At 37.2% G+C, this 23,645-nt stretch overlaps 1 protein-coding gene and 1 long non-coding RNA gene across 2 annotated transcripts in view; one reads left to right on the forward strand and one right to left on the reverse strand.

Moving 5' to 3' along the window:
- The window catches only part of LOC135717679 (uncharacterized), a 158,160-nt gene that overhangs the window by 49,610 nt on the left and 84,905 nt on the right, over positions 1–23,645 (forward strand). The window lies entirely within an intron of this gene.
- LOC135717678 (CD48 antigen-like) lies at positions 9,137–11,467 on the reverse strand. The gene is made up of 4 exons (XM_065239872.2): positions 11,298–11,467; positions 10,455–10,817; positions 9,675–9,950; positions 9,137–9,602 (listed from the first exon to the last, which is right to left on the reverse strand). Exons 1-4 carry the CDS (start codon positions 11,341–11,343, stop codon positions 9,469–9,471), a joined length of 819 nt encoding a protein of 272 aa, XP_065095944.1. The 5' UTR covers positions 11,344–11,467; the 3' UTR covers positions 9,137–9,468.

Consider the following 23,645-nt stretch of genomic DNA (forward strand, 5'->3'; position numbering starts at 1 on the left):
GACACGCCCCCACTGCTTGAAAATGTGGCCTATTTTATTTACTTGCCATTTTTTCCATCATTCAAATTTGATTCGGTGGTAATAACACATTTTTCTACAGTGTGACAAACACTGACTTTATAGGAACTTTAAGACCAGTGGCGGCTCGTGACTGTTATCCGAGAGGCTCTAAATTAAAATAAGTGTTCGGAGTGTCATGTGTGTTGCTTGTGTTTTCAACATATGTGTTTGTTGCGTCATGTGAACCATGTGCATCACGTGTTTTGTCAAAATAAGTGCCTGATGCACCGTTTATGATAAAAAAAGACGCTCACGTTTTCAAAATACACGCAAGACACTCTCTCAGCAGTAAACTCTATGTAGTATCTGGCAACGCGAGCGTCTCTTTTATCATAAACCCTAGCAGGCACTTATTTTGACAAGACATGTGATGCACACAGGATCACTCGACGCGTCGCGCAGAACACATATATTGAAATTACGAACCACACATGACGGGCTACATACATGTTGTGACAAACTTCATATCGAGCGCCCTCAAAAATGAAGTCACCGGCCGCCACTGTTTAAAACCCCCTGGTTAAAACAGTCACTTCACAATGATCCAGCTACATCCACCAAACCCAACCCTTAAAACTCTTTTATCACTCGGTTATAGGCTTATGATGCTTTTATGGAAAGCTTTAACATCTTTGAAACTTTTTACATCATTGTCCAATCTGGCACGCTTGTGACTGTGTGTTTGTGAATGAGCTTGTACGAAAACTCATTCTGATCTACACAGCTCCTAATCGATGATCTTATTATTTTCAAAGCCTTCTCTTTACTGCCAGGAGCAGTTTAGCCGGTATATACAAGCAGGTGTATCATTCACTCTCTGGCTTTGATCAATCTTAGTTCTGCTATTTGTGAGAAAAGCTCTAAACAACAATCTCATTTTGTTACCCCAAGGGGATTTGTAGGTGGAAGAAAAGCTTTGTCTTTGTAGAACTCAGACAGAACAAAGTTTGGTTGCGTAGTTTCAAAGTTGTGCTGTAAGTTTTCCATTTCCATGCCCGTATGTGCTGTCCTGTTTTTAGAAAGGCAGGACAGATAAGGATTTGGAGACTTTTAAAAAGTCTTTTCTATCATTCTATATCAGACTTGCCTGAATATTGGACTGTCACTGCAATATATCAGCTTTATTAATGTGGCGTCTCTCTGTTGTGTAAAAACAAATGATTTTTCGAAGGCGATTATTTTCTGAGTGAAGGGTAAACAGATACAAACTTGTAAACCGTGGCCTGTTACAATAGATTTTTTTTGGCGTTTTTTTTTTTTCAACTTGACTTTGTCTAGGTGACCTTTACAAGTAATTTCTGTGAGAGTAACTGCTTATTTTAGAAAGGCTGGGTTTTAAAGAGCGTTTAACATGACTCATCTCATCAATTTCAAATCGGAGGCGTTGTTGTCCCCAGGCGGCGAGCTGGACTGCCAGCCGTCTTGCCGATTCCTAATCTCATTTTGGATGAATGTAAATATTTATCGAGTCTCTGATTTAATCACAAAGAAGCAAACTGAAAATGCAAGACTGAACCATTATCTTGTAAATCTTACCACGCACTTCTCTTTTTTCTTTATTACTGCACACCATAATGAGTTGAGGGCTGCCTGAAGGAATAATAACCCAGAATGCAGAGTGCCCGCTTGCCTCCTTAAGTTTTTTTTTTTGCTACAGCACTTGTGCCTGGCTGTCACAACTTATCCCGAATTTCACAAATCTGGGCACAAGAATTATTGGCTCAACAACTTTAAGTGCAAGCGTCTTGCTAAAAAGGTTTATGTCGAAATAGATGCATACAGAAATATGGAGAAGATAGAAACAAAGCAAGTATTATAGATGAGAGAGATTGTAGTTACGTCTGATATGAAGATCTAATTTAACAGCTTTGAGTGGCTGCATATCATCTTATTCTGAATAACTGCTCTCAAATGGTGACTGTCCTCCAAAAAATAACGACCTCATATGTCATTTTTGCAAGCAGTTTATTACGACGTAAAGTGACGTATTAAGGCATTAGTGTCCTCTGGCGGCCGTAGCTTATACAACCTGTTGTTACGTTTTAAGGTTTTTGCCTTATACGTCAGATTAGACACATTTCATTTTATGAATTTGTAAATATAGAAACGGTTTCATAAACATTTATGTTTTTTTTTAGGTATTTTGGAGCATCTAACCCCACCCTCACCCTTACCCTAAACCATACCACTTCTCAACAATATAAAACACAACACGCAAGTAAAAGTACGGTCAGATATTTATTGCATCAAACAGTATAAAAGTATTACAAAACATTCGCGTTGCAAATCTTGCGAAGCTGAAGCCAAACGATTACTTTATATGAAGAACGCACAGTCAGATCTCATTCAAACATAAACCAGCATGACGTAGTCGGTCACAAGAGCCAATAGCACTTCACATTTTTAGCTGATGTACTGATGCAATTGGTCACAAGACACATGAGAACCAATGCCTTTTCACAATCATAGATGACGTATCTTCGGTTCTTCTGGCGGCAGTTTTTAAATCAGTCTACACCGGATCTGATATTTACAGCAGATTGTCATCACTATTGCATCTTTTCTTCAAATAAAATGATCGTTTGACCTCGGTACATTTGGAATATTTTAAGTTCATTTTTAAAAATTGTGACTGTTTTGTATGCTGTGTTTATATCATATAATAAATAAATGGGTACGGTATTTGTCCTAAATGCCTGAATAGTGTCATAAAATACAATTAATCTTGTCCGTTTCAATAGAAAATCTTATCCCAGTACATGTCATCATAGCAAAATGAACCCCCAAAATATCATTTTATACTCAGGAAGAGGCACTAATTTAGTAAACGCATCTTTTGGTCGCATTTGGTGAAATGAACAAACGACCAAATCAATTGTATGGGTTGGAGAATAGGTTGCTCAAATGGCCACTTCTTTCTGACGTCAGTGGGTGCTTTTATAGAAGAAAAAGTAGCATTTTGGAAAAGACCTTGGTGCTTTAAGTGTTAAACGTCGGAGTATGAGACTATATACTTCTTAGCATAACACTCGATATTAGGGATGCACTGAAAGGAAAATTCTTCGCCGAAGCCAATTAAAATGAAATACTCAGCCAAAGGCCAAATACCGAACATGTTTTTTCTTAATTTTTCTACTTATTTTGCCATTTTACAGTACAGTCACATTTTCAGAATGTAAATGTTTTACTATATTTATTTCACATTTCATTTCATTTAACAATTAACATTTTTTTTTATATTCCAGCAGACGTTTAGGGCCTTTTTACACCTGGTCACATCTCTGGTTGGATAGCTATCTGATTTATTTTAATTGTTCAATTTACATTTGACCACGTTAAAAAGTCTGGGCTAAACTGCTATTAATCCGGTCTTCTATTCCTGCACAAAAATGCAGTTACACTATTTATTACTCTGCCTTAATAAACTTGCAATGACGATTGAGCCCGGGGACTGTTTTTAACAGACTGATCTCACTGAAAGTCGTGTTATAGTTACGAAAAATTTGATTAATTTATTTGTGTCCATGGCACGAAATTCAGCTTTTTTCGTGCCTTGAGCACAAATGTATTTTATGTGTTAGTCGCAACTCGCAAGAATTTCTATTAATAGTTTTCTTTTTTTCGTGTCATTTTATGTTTTGTTTTCTCATAGTTTTTTCCTGTTTACTTACCATTGTCGCTTGGAGTTGGGGTTAGAATCACTTTCTGTTACATTTTTACACATCCAAACCCCAACTCTAATCCCAACTCCAGGCCAGAATAGTTTGAAAAGCAGAAGAAAAACATGTAGAAACCAATACATAAAAGTACATCCTAACCCAAACCCCAAATCTAACCCCAACCCCAAGCGAAAATGATAAAAAAAATAGGGAAAAAAGAGAAAACAATACATAAAATGACATGAAAAAGATAATTGTGCACACGGACACGAAAACTATTCATAGAAATGTGTGCGACTGACATGAAAAAGACATTTGTGCTCAAGGCACCAAAGAAGCTGAATTTCGTGCCATGGACACAAATAAATTAATCAAATTTTTCATGACTATAACACGACTTGCCGTGAGATCATGTTGGTTTTTAACTGCACCCAAATGTACGCGCACCATCGAACGCACAGCCTATACTTCTAGCTTTTACAAGAAAAGGCAGTAGTTGACAGAGGAAAAAGCTCTCAACTAGCGCTTCTGTCTAAAAAATACTTGTGTTAATAAATATTTTATTTCTTAAAGCTTGTTTGTCATTGTAGGACGTTAATCATTCTAGGAAGATTTTTTTTACATACTGCCGTTGCTCTTCGTCATTCCTCTTCTCATCTATAAACATGATGAGAATGCATGAAATTCAGCAGAGAATCATTGCTGTGTCTTTCTCATATACTGCATGTTGTTCAGGATGTCTTGATTTTAAATTATAAATTAAACTTGTAATGCTGTATGTTTGCGCATTTATAAAGCATGCACGCATCTCATTCTGTGCTGGTTGCTATATTTCATCATGCCATCAAAGGACTAATTTTTCTGGACAATTTATTCTGTCGGGACGAATGCTGAAAATTTGGCTTGGAAGCTATTTCAGAAAAAAGTAAAGCTATTTCCTAAAGCTTTTTTTTCTTAGTGGAAAGGGAAAAAGCAAGACATCTTTACTCTGTTAATTTACCTTTTTTATTGTGCAGGTCTCTCAAAGATTTCCCAATGATTTTGCAAGTGCTGAATTTATTGCAAAGTCAAGCCAACTTCACAATATGTGTGCCGTCTGTCTGTCTATCTATCTCACAATCAATGTGGTACTTGAATGCATGGCACCAATTTAGTTTAATGCTCCACATTTTAAAGAACTTGTTTCATTAATCATTTAAATAAATAATATTCAGTATTAACATCATATTCATTAAATATAAAAATTATCCCATTTGTCTGTTAAAATCTGAGATTGTGTGCCATCTGTTAGCTTTGTAATCTATGCTTATCGCTGCCTCCTTAGACAAAATGTTAAATGCTCCTCATTTGTAAGGTGCTTTGGACAGAAGCATCTGCCAAATGAGCAAATGTAAGTGCTTTGAACAAGTAAATATTTTGACAGCGCGTAATGCAAGCGCTGACATATAGCGTGACATACACATTCGAACCTTGGACATCTTTTCCTGTCAAACTTCAGTCAAACTTCGGCAGCCAGGTGAGATGACCTTTTAATGTCAGTGCTTGATCTTTTGTCAAACCTCACTGACAAATTAGAAATGAGAAAGGTCGATCGGGCGGATGAGGGGGAAATTAGGAGAAGAACCGGGGTGGAGGGACTGTTGGCAAAAAGTCAAGAAAAGTTCTCCTGCAGTCGAAATCTTGCTCTGTAGCACAAATGGGTCACTGCTTTATTCGTACAGGCACACTGCCTGAGGGAGTCACGAGAAGGTCCCTCTAAATTATTTGTGAATTTTACTTTGAAATTGTATGAGATTGTGAGTTGCGGATGTTTTTAAAACTAACAATCTATGCCGGATGTTGCTGTTCTTAGAGCTTCTTTATTAAAGTTACCTAAAAATGCTTTTATCTTGCCCCAAGCATTTGTCAAGTGTGATTGCTGGGCATAAACACTACAGTATTTTATATTTTTGTTTGTTTTTCATAGCCACACTCTGCTATAGATATATTAACAATTCTAATGGCCAGAGCGGCAGTAAATTAGCTTATGGCTTTGGCACCTTATAAACATTGACTCCCAGAGCGGTGTGAGGTTTGAATAAGCTCCCGCATAATTGCATACGGCACCGAATTTACATTTACGACCTCACTCCAACATAAATTCTCATATCTCTGGTGTAGATTGATATTATGTCAGGCCAAAGTGCAATAAAGAGTCTATCAGAGGGTCGGACACGCTGCATCAAGGTCTAATTGGGATTTATTCTTAAGACTGACGTGGCTTTCGCTGACGCCAATTTGGGGATGATCAATTGGCGGTATTCATTCTTGTAGCAGACTCCCCACAGAACGTTAAGAGACCACCTGCCCGCCGCACAGCCAATGAGGTGAAGCGCCGATAGATGTGAAGCAGGGAAGATGCAGACCCTAATGTTGCATGTGTCTTATTAATTGTGTTCATGTGTTAGGAATTCATTCAGTTTCACATTACAGCTACAAGAGTCTAGTTGTTAAACTTTATCTTGTTTATGTAATATAGTTATAAATTATATAAGCCAGGTAATTGTCTTGGAACAGGATTGCACAACAACAGCATATTGTTTCATTACACTGGTAATTATCAAGGGAGTCATATTAAAAAGATGCACAGCGTATGCAATATGAGAAAATCTTGACTCTCGCAAGGTCCTTTAGGTGACATTGCAGTGAAAATCACTTTACTGCAATGGTAATACTCTTAAAAAAGTAAAATTGTTATAATGCTCTTACACACTGACAGTATAGTTTAAGCCTTTGGATGAATGTTATTCATGGGCAGTGGTTTTACATGTTTGAAACAAGTCTTTTTAGCATAACATTGACATGTTAAATCTACTCAAGTGCGTATAAGAAAAGATGGTCCCAAGATGTCACTGGGGCAGTACCCTTTCATAAAGTACACCTTTACACCTGATATTTTCATTCATATTAGTACCTCAGATGTACATACTGGTAACAAATGTATACATACCTGTACTGTACCTAAATGGTACATATTAGGACCTTTAAAGGCGGGGTGCATGATTTCTGAAAGCCAATGTTGACATTTGAAATCATCTAAACATACACGTCCCTACCCCAATAGAATCTTGGCCTTCTTTTGATAGACCCACCCCACACATACGCAACCCAGGCAATGATGTTGGTTAGTAAACACGCCCCTTACTGCCGATTGGCTACAAGTGTGTTTTGGTAGTTGGCCCGACTCCCTTTTGAAGTGTTTTCACGCAACCCGCCTTTAAAGGGTTTTGTTTCAATGACAGCTTGTGACCACTTTTTGACAAGTTTTTCTGACTGTGTAAGAGTTTGTGTTGAATTGAATAAACCCTGCTTTTAGTCATGTTAAAACAACCTGATTTGATTGTGTGTGGTTGACTACTAGCCATGGCCATTGTAAGTAGGTGTGCTGAGGGTGCTGCAGCACCCCTTCATTTCACAGGAATGTAAATGCAACGTTTTGGTTCATTTATATTAATTCATTCACAGTGTCAATTTAAACTAAGTGCAGATAGCTTCCCTTGTTCGCAAACACTATTTACAATAAGCTGCTATATAACAAAAATTTAAGTTTAAAAGTGAAATGGAGAACTCATCCTCAGTGGTGTATGTAAAGCGTATGGTTCATAAAACTGGCATTTGACACGATGTGCCTGGTTTGATCAAAAAGGCCTCACGTGATCAAAAAGGCATTGTAAGGGTGAATTCACTACATTGGTTCAGTCTGTAGTAACGCCAGAATAACTGAGAAATGTTAACAGCAAGATGGTGTAAAACTGTGTATTTCTGGTCAATTATCACCCTTTATACCAACGACAGAAATAAGTGCAGTTATGATAGCAAAATATGTGGGAGAGCCAACCCAATCGCACGGAAATTGGTGTTATAGTCACGAAATATTTGAATAATGTTTTGGTTTTATTGACAAAATTTTTCGCTGTTTTTTGTGCCTCTGGAGCACGAATGTCTTTTTCATGCCACTCAGGACGATTTTCTATAAGTGGTTTTTCATGTCTGTGCCACAACTTTCTTTATCGTCTCATTTTATTTTATTTTTTCTCATAGTTTTTTCTTATTTTTAAATCATTGTAACTTGGGGTTGGGGTTAGATTTGAGGTTTAAATACAGTAAAGATGTAATTTTATGCATTGGTGGATGTTTTTTGTCCACTTTTAAAACTATTCTCACCTGGAGTTGAGGTTAGAGTTGGGGTTTGGGCTAGGAAGTCACAGAAAGTGATTCTAACCCAAACCCCAAGTGACAATGGTAAAAAAAATTGAAAAAATGATAAGAAAACAAAAAAGTTGTTTTAAAAGTGGACGAAAAACGTGTAGAAGCCAATGTATAAAATTACATCCTAACGCAAACCCCGAATCTAACCCTAACCCTAACAACGATTTAAAAATAGGAAAAAACAATGAGAAAAAATATATATAATGAGACGATAAAGAAAGTCGTTTCACAGACACAAAAAAAACATTTGCAGAAATTCTTGCTGGGTGGCATGATAAAGACATTCGTGCTCAAGAGGCAAGAAAAAAGCTGAAAATCATTAGCCTGGTTAGCCAGACCTACATCAAGATGTAAGGTCTGGCAACTCTTCACACAAACGGCTCAATGCAAGGGGCGGGATATAAGGTTGTCCCTCAAAATGCCTCTGCACGCAATAGGATAGCGCTATGACGGATCAGAGCAACGAAGAAGGTGACATAGTTACCGTAACCAGTCGGCAAAACTCCAAACACATCTTTCTTGCTTAAAAAGGACTTCAGTAGGGTTTATTTGCTCTTCTCTCAAAGAAAAACATAAGTCTAAGTCCTCCAGAGTCGCGGCCAAAGCCGCTTCAAAAGATAGCTGTTCGCCAGCAGCAGCAGCCATTCTCTGTTTTCAAGTAGGAACCGTTGCAGCTCTGTCGTCATCATGTTAAGCCCGCCCCACAGACGCTACACACGATGTGATTGGCCTGACCAAATTTTGGTTTTTGGACCGGTTAAGTGTATTGTGAGTGCCTAGACTAAACCCTGGCAGCAAATATATTTTGCGGCCACTAGGGTGCGTCTAGATTTCTAGGCTAGAAAATCATGTCAATAATATGAAAACATAAATCAAATTTTTCGTGACAATAACATGATTTGCCGTGATTTAGGTTAAGCGAGAGCATTGCTAGAATATAAATATACTGTATTGCAATGTCGTGTTTCAGTATTAACATTAAATCAAAACTAAACAACAGATTTGTAAATGAAAAGGTTTAATAACAGTACTGACTTAAAGTTACAATTGAATATAGTTACACTATAAATGCATAAAATGGTAAATAATACAAACAATTACCTTTGTTCGAAAAGTGATAATAATGTGCATAAAGCATTGAAATTGAAATTAAATATGAAAATATCATTATATTTTTTATAATCTCTGTTGTTATTTTTGCATCCTATTGATGTACAAAAATACTAGATGGATGCGAAGGCTGCAAACGTGCCCTCATCACAACTCAAACTGCAGCAATCTCAGAGTAAACCACAAACGCCAAACAATTTAACAAACTGTCTAAAGTAAATTATACATGCAGACACTCAAAAGAAACGTTTAAACTAATTATTATTATTTTAGAGAGGATATTAAAGATTTACAGTTGTCAGAAACTCGATGATGTCATAGCTGATTACAACCCCACAAACAGTAACCCCAACTTAAAACCTCTTCCTGTGTCCCTGGTGATTGCTGATTTCTATGATTTTTTCTCCTGTTCAGCTCTTTTAGATCTGATTTCATAAAACAGAACAGCCACGATAGCCACGCCCACTAGAGCAGAGACGACCAATCGGATCACAGCTTCAGTAGTATTGCAAAAGTTGACACATTCTGAGGAAAGATAAAACATGATGAAACCTAGATTAGGTGAATGAAAAAACACAAGCCTAACCAGTGACTCACCTGACCCTGACTGACAGACATGACCGATGTTGAGATGTTGAGTTAGGTTACTGATGGGATTGTTCACTACACAGGTGTATGTGTTGTTATCCTGATATTCCACCTCCAGCGGTAGAGAAAGACTGGGGTAAAGATCAGACACACTGATGCTGGACAATAAACTTTTTTCTTTGTACCAGGAGAGAGTCACATGTGTCGCATTCAACACTGAACACAGTAACACACATTTTGAAGATTGTGAAGAATTTCTGCTGATGATAGGAATGGGGAGATGAGCTGGAATAAAAAAGTAAAGAAATAAGAAATCTTGTGATGTTTATTGACACAAGGTCAAAAACTGAAGTGAAGATTAACAGTAAGTTATAGAGCTGCTTTTATCAGAGGTTTAAATTTATTGAATGAGAGTTTATTGTTATGTTTTGTTACTGATCTATAAAAAGGAGTGGTCATCCATAAAATTATGGTCACTAAAAAGACATTAGAAAACATAATATATACTTAGTCTTATTCAAAGAAACACTGACTGCATATGTTCTAAGTCACAAAGGTTTATTTTCAAGCAGCAAAAAAATAACTTTTGGTTGGGCAGATACCAATATGGTCACTTGAATATTTGTGATCACTTCCTGCTGCTAGTTTATCATTGAACGAGTGAGCCAGAGTTTTTTATCTCATCATGCATGCGCATTACAATATGTGTACTGTATGTTAGTAGAAATTTTGCTGTTTTATATTTATTACATACATTTTTGTACAAAGATACAGCAAATGTCTACTCACCATAGACAGTAACATTGAACCCGTATGAGGTTAATTCAATGCCGTCGCTGAGCCTGCTACTGGTGGTGGTGATCATTTGATAAAGTCCGGAGTGATGAGTTGTGATGTTTGTAATTGTGAGAGCTCCATTCTGATCATTAACCTGCAGTCTGTCTGTGTATCTCCCATCGAGAAACGTATCACTTATTGAGATCGAACTGGAGTCAATATAATATTCAGCTATGAGAGTCTCTTCAGTTCCAAACTTCCACTCTATTGAATAAAAGTCCTGTTTATTTATATAACCTTTGTGTAGAGTAACAGATTCCCCCTCATACACTGACACTGACACTGTCTTTACTTCATATGGATAGCCAAACACACCTGCAGAAACAGAGACAAGGTTTGTCAAAGATAATAGCAGCTTATTTATCACTTTAGAAATGAAAATGGTCTAAAAGATGTAAAATGTTATGTAGACTAACTGAATCTTTTTGGTCTTTGTAAGATTATGAAGATCAATATGCAAATTATGGCGTTACTAAAACACTCAAAATGGTGTATGTTTTCACTGTAAAATTCCATTTAAGGGACACTGTGATGACTAGAAAAACCTGATAATAGTACATTGTAACAAAAAAATGCAGTATAAAGTTAAAACAACTTGTTTTGCAAGTCAATACATAGTATTTTAAGTTAGGACCTGTGAATAGTTGTTATAAAAACAAGTTGAAATAGTTTAACTTAATTTTTTAAGTTAAAAATCGCATAAAATATATGTTGATTTGACAAAAATGCTGCATTTTTAAACACTTTTTATTTAAGAATAACATTTAATGCAAATGCTGTAAAAATATAGCTCACCAATCAGACGGCACACGAACAAACAGAAAAAAAATGTGCGATACATTTTCTCCTGTGGTTTTAGTCCAGGAATCTAAAATGTCAAACACCTAAAACTCTTGAAAGCTGTCAAGTGTATTGTAGTAAAATGACATATATACTGATGAGTCCTCTTCTCTATTGACGTGATTTAAAACTCCACATTCACTAATAAACTGTGTGTGTGTTTGTGTGTGTGTGTGTGTGTGTGTGTTGGCATATGTGGTTTAGTATGTGGCATAGTATGTTTACTATGCTATAACCATGGTTTACGGGGACACAGGATGTGTGTTTAGTAAAAAAAAAAACATACTAAATGGTAGTTTTTCATAGATTAAAGACTACCAACAGGTTTTTGTGACATTGGGGTTAGGGGCTGGGGTAGGTTAGGGGAGTAGAATATGGAAATGTCCTTGTATACCACATAGGCCAACGTGTGTGTGTGTGTGTGTGTGTGTGTGTGTGTGTGTGTGTGTGTGTGTGTGTGTGCGCGGCCGGGTAATTATCACGTTGGGGGGACCAATTGTCCCCACAAAGATAGGAATACCAGTATTTTTGTGACCTTGTGGGGACATTTTGATGTCCCCATGAGGAAACAAGCTAATAAATCAAACAGAATGATGTTTCTTGAAAATCTAAGGTATCAGACAGTTTCCTGTGATGGTTGGGGTTAGGGAATGGGGCAGGTAAGGGGAATAGAATATACAGTTTGTACAGAATAAAATGCATTACGTCTATGGAATGTCCCCAAAAAACATGGAAACCAGAATGTGCGTGTGTGTGTGTGTGTGTGCGTGCGTGCGTGCGTGCATGCATGTGTGTGTGTGTGTGTACACCTGGTAATTATCACGATGTGGGGACCAAGAGTCCCCACAAAGATAGGAATACCAGTATTTTTGTGACCTTGTGGGGACATTTTGAGCTCCCCATGAGGAAACAGGCTTATAAATCAAACAGAATGATGTTTATTAAAAATCTAAGGTATTAGAAAGGTTTCTGTGATGGTTGGGGTTAGGGTTTGGGTTAGGGGAAGGGAATAGTATATACAGTTTGTAAGGTACACTGTAAAAAAAATCCGTAGAAATTACAATGTAATTGCAGCTGGGTTGCCGGTAATTTACCGTAGATTTAAATTTATGTTATTTACTGGCAAGAGTTTGTTCAAAGTTAAATAAATTTTAAATATTAACAAGTCTTTATCTTTACAGAATAAAACTATACAATAACAGCCTCATGCAAAGCATTCTGGGAACCAGAAATCATCATCAACCTTTTTCTGTTTTTTGCTTCAGATTTTGTTTCCCAGAACGTTTTGCTTGATGCTGTTTGTTTAGTTTTACTCTGTAAAGACAAAGACTTGTAAATGTTAAATGTTCATTCAACTTTGAACAAAATTTTGCAAGTAAATAACATAAATTTAAATCTACGGTAAATTACCGGCAACCCAGCTGCAATTTCTACGGATTTTTTTTACAGTGTATGCATTAGGTCTATGGAATGTCCCCACAAAGCATGGAAACCAGAATGTGTGTGTGTGTTCCACAGTCTGTGTGGTTATCATACAATCTACTTATATTTTTGAAACAGGATGCTACATTTCACACACGCATGCACATTTTTATTCAAACAGGATAAGATAACAGAAATTTTTAAAATTACATTTAAGCATTTAGCAGATGTTTTTATCCAAAGAACATAAAATAAAGGATTCAAACATGGAGTTATTCAGCAAGCTTAGTTAGGTAGGGCTCCATTTTTTTCTTATGTTGCAATGCAAATCTACGTGACCATGGAGGCTTTGACAACCAGTAGATCACATCACAAAGATGAGGTTTCTGTACTGTTGGTAGAATGCTCAAGTTGGGAATGAGACTAGTTACTAGTATAGAAACTACAGTAAATTATTTCTGTAAAACAGACCGTGGAAATCATAATCATACTTAGTGGATCGTAATGATTCTAGATAGCTGCAAAGGCCAAACACTTCCAGGAATGATTTGACTAGTTGCATAACAGGAGAAAAGAAGGGGATTGAAGCGTTTGGGTTGATTTATGGCAATGTCAAGCAGATTGTAGCGCCCGCGCTCGAGGTTGTGCCCCATAATGGAGCGTCATTAACAAGCCTCGTGTTTGCGGCAGACGGGCCGAGGCTTGGGCACGGGGTATGAGACTGTGATTAGATATGCAGAAAGAGAACTCCGACTGCCTGAGGGTGGGAACTTGATGTTTGGTCAAACGAAAATGAATTTAACAGAACCTAATGGGGTCTGGGCCCTTTCACTCCCTCTCACGCAGCCCGGGGCATAGTTAATTCAGCGAAAAGGTGGGCGGCTCTAGGAACGGTGAGCTCGGGGGTCAACCCTGTACTGTTTGCAGTTCATGAAGCAAAGGGTCAGGACATGCTACTGTCAGATCTGAGATCAGCGGAGTGGGGCTCTCGACTGGGTTGTCGCCTTGACTTTAGCTGACGCCAGCGTCGTGCTGTTTAACTTGCAGGGCATAGCCAAGAAGCCCGCATTACTGACTGCTGCCTCTACGAGACCTTGGTGAGACATTAACAGCGTGAAAGGACTATAATTGCCAGCACTACATATGGACGAGCAGAATGGACTCACCTTGAAAATGTTTTACAGCCAAATGGGGAGTGAACCCTGGCAAGTGTACTTTAGTTCCCTAGTGAGGTGTTTAGCTTCTTTATAGAACACGCATATGGTGTAAAGTTAGTGTTTTGGTTTTGGCTCGATGTCTCATCTCATTTGATGGTCGATCGAGGTCCGCATCAGCAAAATGTTATCGATTCATATTGAGGGTGGTGCTGTTTATAGAGTTTTGCTGGCAAAGTGTTTTACCGTTTCTGCGAAAAAGGACCAACGCACAGCAATGAAAGTTAGAGGAGACGTTAAAATGGTAGTTTCTCAGAAAGGGCGAATGTTTATGTGTGTTTGACAGGTGCGACAGCTTCCTATGGCATTCGCTGCAGTTGCCATGCAATTTCAGAGCCATTACAGCTGGTCTGGATGGAGATATACGCTAAACCCCCATTTTGAAAGGCACTCCTCAATGATCATCAGTGTTTCTAGCTCTCTCTTTTTCTTATTCTCTGACTTTATTGAACTTTTTCACTTTGTGCCATGCAGAGATGATCTTGCATGCAAAACGTAAGAAAAAAGTAGTTTCGTTGGCCATTTTGAACTTACACACATACAAACTCACAAAGTGTAAGTTTATCAACAAAGAGCTTCATAGGATCGGGCTACTGAAGTACTTTTGTATTGCTCATATTTCTCTGATGCTTTATTCATATGTGACCCTGTGAAAGTCTAGGGATGCATAACGATTAATCGTGATTAATTGCTAGCAGAATAAAAGTTTTTGTTAACATCATTTATGTGTAAACAAATGTATGTCCAATAACTTTGTATAGATACATGCAGACACATGCATGTATAGCCTATATTTAAGAAATGTTTACATGTGTATATACATTTTTATATATATGTATAATTTATGTTATATATAAATATAAATACTTAATATATACATATATTTTTTTCTTAAAATTATACATGCATATTTATATATAAATAATTATTATACACAGTTCACACACATAAATTACCGAGCCCCTAAGGTGACATTGGAGTAAAAAAAATCTAAAGTTTAGTTTCATGTGCCCACGTGAAACTTTCATGTGCTCACGCGAAACCTTCATGTGCAGATTTTTTTATTTAAGTTTAGTTTCGCGTGCTCGCGTGAAACTATCGCGTGCTCGCGTGAAACTATCGCGTGCGCACGTGAAACTTTCGCTTTCACGTGCGCGCGCGATAGTTTCAGGTGAGCACGCGATAGTTTCACGTGCTCACGTGATAGCTTCACGTGAGCACGCAAAACTAAACTTAAAAAAAAAATTATGCACATGAAGGTTTCGCGTGAGCACATGCAAGTTTCGTGTGAGCACATGAAAGTTTCACGTGAGCACATGAAAGTTTCACGTGAGCACATGAAACTAAACTTTATTTAATTTTTGCTCCATGTCCCCTTAGGGGCTCCGTACTATAAATAATGTAAACAAAAACTTTTATTCTGCTTGCGATTAATCACGATTAATCGTTATGCATTCCTATTTTAGATGCATCAGAGTTTGATTTTAATCTTTGACATGACCTTACTCAGCTAAAGACATCAATGTTATATTTTAAAGAATTTTAGGTAGAAAACAGTAAATCACAAAAGAAATGGCTGGGTTTTCACAGTCTGGGTCACAAATAATGAGGACTGCAGACCAGTGAGGCAAGATCCAGAGAAGTGTTTGTGTTCGATTAGAAAAGGTCACCTTGTCTTGTTCTTCCCTTTAGTGAAGACTAGCGGTGAACTCAGCCACCTTCAGGGATGTCAGGTCTGGAAGTCATCCATGTGTGGCACTCCATCACACCATTTTGCATAGAAACACACACACACACATTGGCATGTTTGTTTTTCTGGAAGAGTGCCATCTTTGCACAGAATGATAAAAAATCTACGCAGTCATGAATATGCAAAGAATGCATTGCCTCTATGAATTCATCCGCTTTATGTAAAACTCGAGAAAGGTGTTAGTGACTCACTTAGAAGGTCAGCGTTAACTCTTAAGATGAGCTGGTTGACTGTGAGTGCAGTTTCATGTTGTGCACTTTACAAACTAACACTTCAAAGAACTCCATTTAGATCAGTTTTATTGTGTATAGAGTTTTAAATCTAGACCAGGAAGGTTTGGGGGCGATCCATCTATCTGGCCACTCTGTCATACTGCTGCGGGATCAATCACACTGTATTGTACTTTCCTTAAAAGCCTACTTGAACTTTGAGTGAGCAATACATTTACTTATACATTTGGTAGACTTACAGTATAGTGCATATTAAAGCATACATTTTATCAGTATGTGCGTTCCAGCCTGATCTCACGAGAATTCGTACATATTTACGAGCTGGCTAATTCGTAAGAATTCATACAGAGTTAACTGTGCAAAAACGTATGATAAGTATAAAAAACAATAACAAAACCCAACAGCTGTTAATAGAGTGCCGCAGGTATGATGTATTTTTAACTCTTAACCCGGAGGTTAGCGGAATACTGGTTCCCTTGCAACCAGGACTTTTATCAAAAAAATAAGCTGTGTTTAAAAAAAAATGTATGACACGTTTTGTCCACCAAGTCTTTACAGATTAATACAACTTTGAAGTCAAAATTTGGCTTTTTATACTTCTAGTAAATGCATTTACACTTAAAAATTCTTAAAATTAGTATTCATCTGTGAAGATTAACTTGTTGGACAAAGTGTCTTAAACTTTTGTTAAACACAGAGCTTTTTGCAATAATCCAAAAGTCTATGTGAAAAATGAATGATCTTTTTGCGAGAGAATCAGTGTCCCGCTAACTTGGGGCCACTTTTCAGCCCGGGAGTTTAGGCCCAACACCGGCCCACTTTTTCCATGGTGGAATTCCAAATTAGCACTTTTGCCAAATTGGATAAATGAAGCAACAGTTCAGCTCTTACTTTTGTGTATTTTTTATTAATACCATGGTTCAACAAATAATGTAAAGGCTAAATAATTAAATAATAATATACTTATTCACTACAAAAAATAATTAGTAATTCAAATAAAATAAATAAATAATAAAAATTTTTTTTACTGCAAACACAGATCAAACTTGAGATATGTTATCAATATTAAAATGCATAATATTTGAAAAGTCTATGAATCGCCATTTATTGGGTGATACACAAAAGGCTGATATTAAATGTTATATTTTGCTTGTGTATAGGTTGACAATTGTATTAGGTGAATAATTATGTTGCTAATGCTAATCATTACTCGGCCTAGTCTCTTTACCTGTTGCCACTTGTGTTTGTCCTCTTGAAAATAAATCTGTAAGCTTGGCACATTTGGCAGCATCCTCCTCCATTGCTTTTCTCCTCCTTCTTTTCTTCAACCTGGCTTTTTCAGCCCCTCCTGGCATCTTCCTCCCACCCATCCTCCCTGAAACACGTACCATTATGGTATGGCCGGCCCAGCTATCGGTAGGCGCCAGCCGTAGCCTACCTGAGAAAAGTTTTGGGAGGGGAGAACTCCCTCACATGGTACAACCCATGCAGAGGCTGCACGCTGCGTGTATAGTGTTATTTAAGAGATGATAAACTCACTTACGTGACAAATGTAAAAAAAAACTTGAGTTTGAAACGGCCCACCGGGAATTCTCCCGGTTCTCCTGATTACCCATCCCGGGCATGGCATACAAAAATATGTCATATCTGCGGCACTATAGGAATGCCAGAACCAATGACCAATGACAACATTGATGTCATACCTTTTTTGAGAGCTACGTTAAATGGGTCATAAATGTCAATGTCAAATTAACCTCTTCAACCCTGAGGACCCTGTCCCGGGTCCAGAATTTCGTATTTTGACTTAATATAAAATATTCTTTTAATCTTTGATGCTCCGTCATGGACCCCAGTAACACATATGAGATACTGTTTGAAAGGTTAGAGTCTCTACTTTCTGCAGATATGCATCACTTTGACATATCTTTTACTGTAAGAAAGTTATTTACACTTAATTTACACTATCACCCCCCCAATATTTTATCATATCATTTAATATTTACATATTTCATATTTTTCAAAAATGACAAACATGGGCAAGTCTTATATCAAATGAAAGCTCTCACTCTCAGGAATAAGGCTACAGCGTTATTTTTGTTCTAATATCAACACATATCCAACAATCGCTGAATGAATAATAAGGTAAAAAATGGTCTTTTGTAAACATATGGGAAACTTGAGTGTGGACTGCCTCAGATAGCACATATAGCCACAAATGATACACCATCTTTTATTTTAGGTCCTACTCTAAACAATGAGTCCATTCACAGCATTTTCTTTGGTTGTGTGCATATATAATCCCTTGCTATTTATTATATGTGCAAAACAAAAAATTAATATTTATATGAAAAATGTATTTTCACACCCTTTAGTAAAATGAGAATAACTTTTGAATGCGACATGCTAAAGAGTTGATTCTTTTTTTGGGTGTTTACTGTCTGCTGCTGCTAACAACCAGAACTGTCTGCAGTCTGCTAGAGCACCCAGAACCAGAGTTATACACTATCAAAGACAGTATTTACAACATAAAAAATAAAATTTGGTGTTTCATCATATGAAAAACAACATAAATAAAAATATTTGTCACAAACAGCAGCTTTTTATGTAACTTCAAAGGGTTTTCTTTAAAATGATATAAAGAAATTGCATTTATTCCACTGTATGTGGTTATGGGGACACTTCAAATGTTCTTAGGCAGAAATTGTATACAAAAAGGGTATTATTCCTCCCTTCAGTTGGAGTAAAATAACTTTTGCATAGATTATGATAGAGAAAAAATTCCTTTTTCCTCTGTAAGCTGACAATTGCGGGAATCAGACAAAACTGTCTGCAGGGACCTGAGATACCCAGAGCCAGAGTTATATACTTTCAAATAAAAACTTTAGAAAAAAACATCAAAAAGCGCCTATTTATTTTTGTGTTTATTAGAGGACTGATATCACATACAACCATGTTGAGCACTTTTAACAGTGGTTTATGTAATTTCAAAGGGTTACCTGTAAAATGATACCTAACTTTTGTATGTAAACCTCTGCATGTGGGTATGGGATGCTTTTGAAATTGGGTAGGCCAAATCCAGGCGAAAATCCCCAAAATAGCTTCAGGGTGTAAGAAGTTAATGTCTTGCCTTAATCACACAACAGAGAGGTTTGCATTTGATGCGAGAAAATGTCCTTCCTCATCCCTTATTAAATTGCACTGTGCTTGCATAAGACTTTTGTACCTTTTCACCTTTACGTTAATTGTTTCAAAGCTGAACACAAATTTTGAGAAACAGAATATTGATTCATTCATTTATATGAAGCTGGTGCAGTTAATTTCTGTGACGCAGAAACAGTCCCATGGCATATTGACACCGGAGTCATTTTCTGAAGCATTCACAAACACATGCACACAAAACAGGGATTTATTTCTTTTGAACCACTCTGCTCCCTTAAGAAAGACCTGATTAACACATCAAAGAACTGAAATTCAAAATAAATATTATCTAAAATTTACCTCAACAAACAACCAGTAGAAATTCGATTCTTTTCATGGCTTTACAAAATAATGCTTCTTTTGCACATTTATTCAGAGCAGAAGAAATACTAGGCAGTGCGTAAGCGAACCAATTCAACAAAGCACTGCATATAATCGCTCTAAAAGTTAATTCGGTACAGGGAGGGCCAGCTATTCAAAAATGACATTGATGTACATCTCATTGAGAAACTGGCCAAAGGACATTTATTGGCAGCCAAGTCTGGTAATTCATAGACCATCACGAGCAATAAAAGCGTGACTGGGGTCCCACAACACATTGTCCTCATCTTTTGCCAAAAACTCAACTACTTCATTCTTTTATCCAACAGACATTGAATGTCAGACAATTCTAGTGAGGTTAGGATTTATATAAGCAGCATTAGCCAAGATTAAATAATAACATGGTGAGAGAGGTGCATACCCATCTCACAGATTTGAAAAGGCATTAGAAGCATTTAAGAAATGAAATTCTCTCTCTCTCTCTCTCTCTCTCTCTCTCTCTCTCTCTCTCTCTCTCTCTCTCTCTCTCTCTCTCTCTCTCGCTCTCGCTTTCGCTCGCTCTCGCTCTGATTGATTTAAAAAAGAAGAAAATTAATTAAGCCAACACAATTAAACAGAAATTCTCAGAGCTGTATTCATTCCCCTTTGATATTCAATCATGGAGTAAAATTGTTTCTGCCACTCACATATTGATTTAATTGTCTCATGTACTGTGTTAATTAACCAGACTTGACAGCCAAGAGTGGTGCCCACCAATAGAGGTTATCACCCTGAGACTAAGAGCTAAAAGGGAACAGCTGTAGATGAGCAAGACTAAGGCCCCTATCACACAGAAAATGCGATGTGCACCGCACTGCCTTTTTTTGGATTACTTTTTTAATTTAGAAAAGAGCAGTGCACTGCGTTTATTTTTTTTATGATTTGGCAATCGACGAATCCGCTGTCCAGCCTCTCCATTCATTTTTTAAATTCTTAACACACCTGAATTGGTATTGAGCTATCCACTGTAATCTTTCTTCCAGCTATCCATGTGTAGACTCCCTATAGGGATCCAGGGGATGGAGTCCAGATGGCAGCGAGAGCACAGCATTTTTGAGTAGCTAAAATTAATTTGAGACCATTAGTTTGGGCTGGCCCATTCATCCACCTATATTTTTCTTACTCCTAATGTATTCCTGACATCCCTGTAAGAGAGGGATTGATGGGATAGCTAATGATTCTTTGACATGCATGTAGGGGTCACAGGGTGCAAGGAGGCCTAAGACGCACCTGAGAATAATGCGCACATCTGGAGTCTGTTGGTGCATGGGTGTCCTGTGCATACATGTCTTAGATAAAGTAATCTGAAAGATAGAATGGACGATCAGAAACATTGATTCACCTTTGTATAGCAAATATACAGATACTGATGTATTTTTGATTTGTTGGCTCTCAAGGAATACATTTTGTTAGGCAGCCACATGCACAAGCACAAACATCTGTTTTAATTACTCTTCCCTCTAATTGCGACTGCAGAGGAATTCAATTAGCCAAATTTCATGTCCCGCGCGTGTGCGTGCCTTTGCACCACAAAAGCAAAGGTTCTTGTGCAGCAGATGGGATTCATTCACCAAAAATGGGCACTCCTATTGAGATAAGACTGATGATATATAACAACTAGCAGGTTCGCACTGGCACACATCATTCACATGCTAATCGAGAGCGTGTAAATACACACCTGTTATCATCCGTGTCTACTCATCTCCCAGCTTTCATTGAACAAAGTGCCAATTATAGCACACAATATATCGCCCAGCGCTCCTGCAGAAACCACACAAACGAATTTAGAAGTCAGAACAGATGATAAAACACTGAAGCCTTGTTATATATGGGGCTAAATGCATTTGTGATGTTAGCCGAAGTAATGCAGGGCAAAATGTGATGAAATATTTAATCAACCAAAAGCATAAAACTTCCGTGACCTCTGCTGGCAGGCCATCCCGGACCATTCTGTGTACAAGTTATTGTATCTTATTCTTTTTTTCATCATAAAGATTTTATAGGTATAAGGAAATTAAAAACAATCTGTAATGACTGTGTCTCTCAGCGTGATTGAACTGTAATAAAAATTTTATGACACTTCTTGGCATGCTACAGCAAGCCACTTCCACGCTAATTTTTCTTCTCCAGACTGATGCTCGTACACTAAACTTCTGTCAACGCAAGTAAGTTCATTCAAAGGCCATCTTGGTAGTGCAGCTTTCTATTTAGGAAATATGTGTATACTGTAATACAACTCATTGATTTAATTGGGGGTAAAAGTTAATCTTCAAAATTCTTTAAATCAGCAATAAAATTTGACATCAGTTAACTAACAAACTAACAAAAAAAATGGCTTTTTACAAAACAGCACATTCTAGAGCATGGGTCTTCAACCGGGGGTCTAAGGCCCAAAGGTGGTCCGCAGCCCACAGGGGTCCGCGATGGAACTGCAGGGGTTCCGCCAAATTATGTTTAATCACAAGCGATTTTTGGTTAAAAATGTAAAACATATGTACAGAACGTTACAACCAATTTTCCCTTTAAGTTGCGCGGATGCGCGGCCACATAGGCTTACTAAAGGTCCTGCGTTCAGTGCAATTTTAGCCTGCGGAGAAAAAAAATATTTAAAGACTTGGCGCCCAAGATTCAAGATTCATATTCGATTTGAAATTCGGATTTATAGCGCCTGTCAAAAAGTTGCCCCAAAGAGATACTGCGGACTCGTTGCATGTTGAGTCTGATATGATGCTCTGCAGAAAATAAACCCTAGTAACTCAAACTCGTGACAATGATGATTCACGAGAAAGGCATTGCAACTCAGAAATATAAAGTAGCACAACCTCTGTACCCACCAGTATTGTCTTTGTGCCAATCATCATAATCTTTCTTTATAAACTGAAAGCCCAGGTTCAGGTAAATGTTTAATTGTACATCTTCCATTAAAATGAAAATGTATTACACTGCAAATACCTTAAAATAATAATTAAACTAAGTCTACTTTAACAAAAAATTCATATTTATTAGGGGTGTGACGAGACACTTAATCCACGAGACGAGACGAAACACGAGATTGGGTTCACGAGAACGAGCCGATATTTTTACACTTTTTAAGAAACCCTCAATGATAAAATACATGAATAAGAAACTGAAATCACATTATTTTTTAAATGTTTTAACTAATCAAGGACTGGCCCTAACAATTATTTTGCTAACTGATAATGAAGTAATTTGTTATTTTGGGGTAATAAAAATAGACCCAAGTGAGCAGTAGCATTTAAAATTACATAATAACGAAGATGCAATAATAATTGGTTCAAATTAAGTATTAAAACCAAGTTACATTAAACAACATTTTGTGGCCTTATATAAAGCATTATGTATGTATTATAACAAATGCCTGCAGGGGGCGATAGAGGACTCGACTCGCGGACGCTGTATTCACTTTTACTTTCACTTTAGACGGAGAGAAACGCTTATTTTTAGTCTAACAATGTTTAAATCCATATTAATATTTAATATATGTCCATTTCTTTACACTAGAAATGATACAGCTACTATCATTTTTGAGCAAGAACATGCAGACATTAAATCATGTAAACTCTGTGTGAGGGTTTAATCTGATGAGACTTCACATCTGACACTGATCAACAGACAAACACAACGCATCTCAGACTTCACACGAGCTCCCAAACAAACATGATTGGAAACCTATACAAAAAAGCTAACGTAGTAAAAGACAAATATAATGCATGCACTGTAAAAGGGTCAAACAGAAAGCTGCATCCTTCGGGGTTGCATATGCAGGCTGCATACGTCATCAAGGTTTATTTCAGATCATTAACTGAGCATAACATTCGCAAGTCGTGAGCATATTACAACAATTTGTGATTAACTAAATAATTAGTAAACTTTATAATTGTTAATAATCTCTAATAAGACAGTGATGAAGTAAATGCAGTTTAAAAATGCGACCTCTGAAGGATGCAGTCTTTTATTTGAGAAACGGCCAGCACCTCCACAAGAAATCTCGCGAGACACATGTAATCTCGTGAAACACATTTACACCCCTAATATTTATAAATACATATAAAATTATGCATGACCAACAACATCATAATAGTTCTAATGTACTTTCTTAAAGGGGACA

The sequence above is a fragment of the Paramisgurnus dabryanus genome, chromosome 13 (assembly GCF_030506205.2).
Source record: "Paramisgurnus dabryanus chromosome 13, PD_genome_1.1, whole genome shotgun sequence".
NCBI lineage: Eukaryota > Metazoa > Chordata > Actinopteri > Cypriniformes > Cobitidae > Paramisgurnus > Paramisgurnus dabryanus.

What these genes read in the sequence shown, in the direction of transcription:
- LOC135717678 (XM_065239872.2), bottom strand. Translation starts at nt 11,343, where the DNA reads ATGTATCGCACATTTTTTTTCTGTTTGTTCGTGTGCCGTCTGATTG. An exon ending in GTTCGTGTGCCGTCTGATTG is followed by an intron (nt 10,818 to 11,297) that starts GTGAGCTATATT and finishes CTGTTTCTGCAG; the next exon opens with GTGTGTTTGGCTATCCATAT. An exon ending in GTTCAATGTTACTGTCTATG is followed by an intron (nt 9,951 to 10,454) that starts GTGAGTAGACAT and finishes TTTTTATTCCAG; the next exon opens with CTCATCTCCCCATTCCTATC.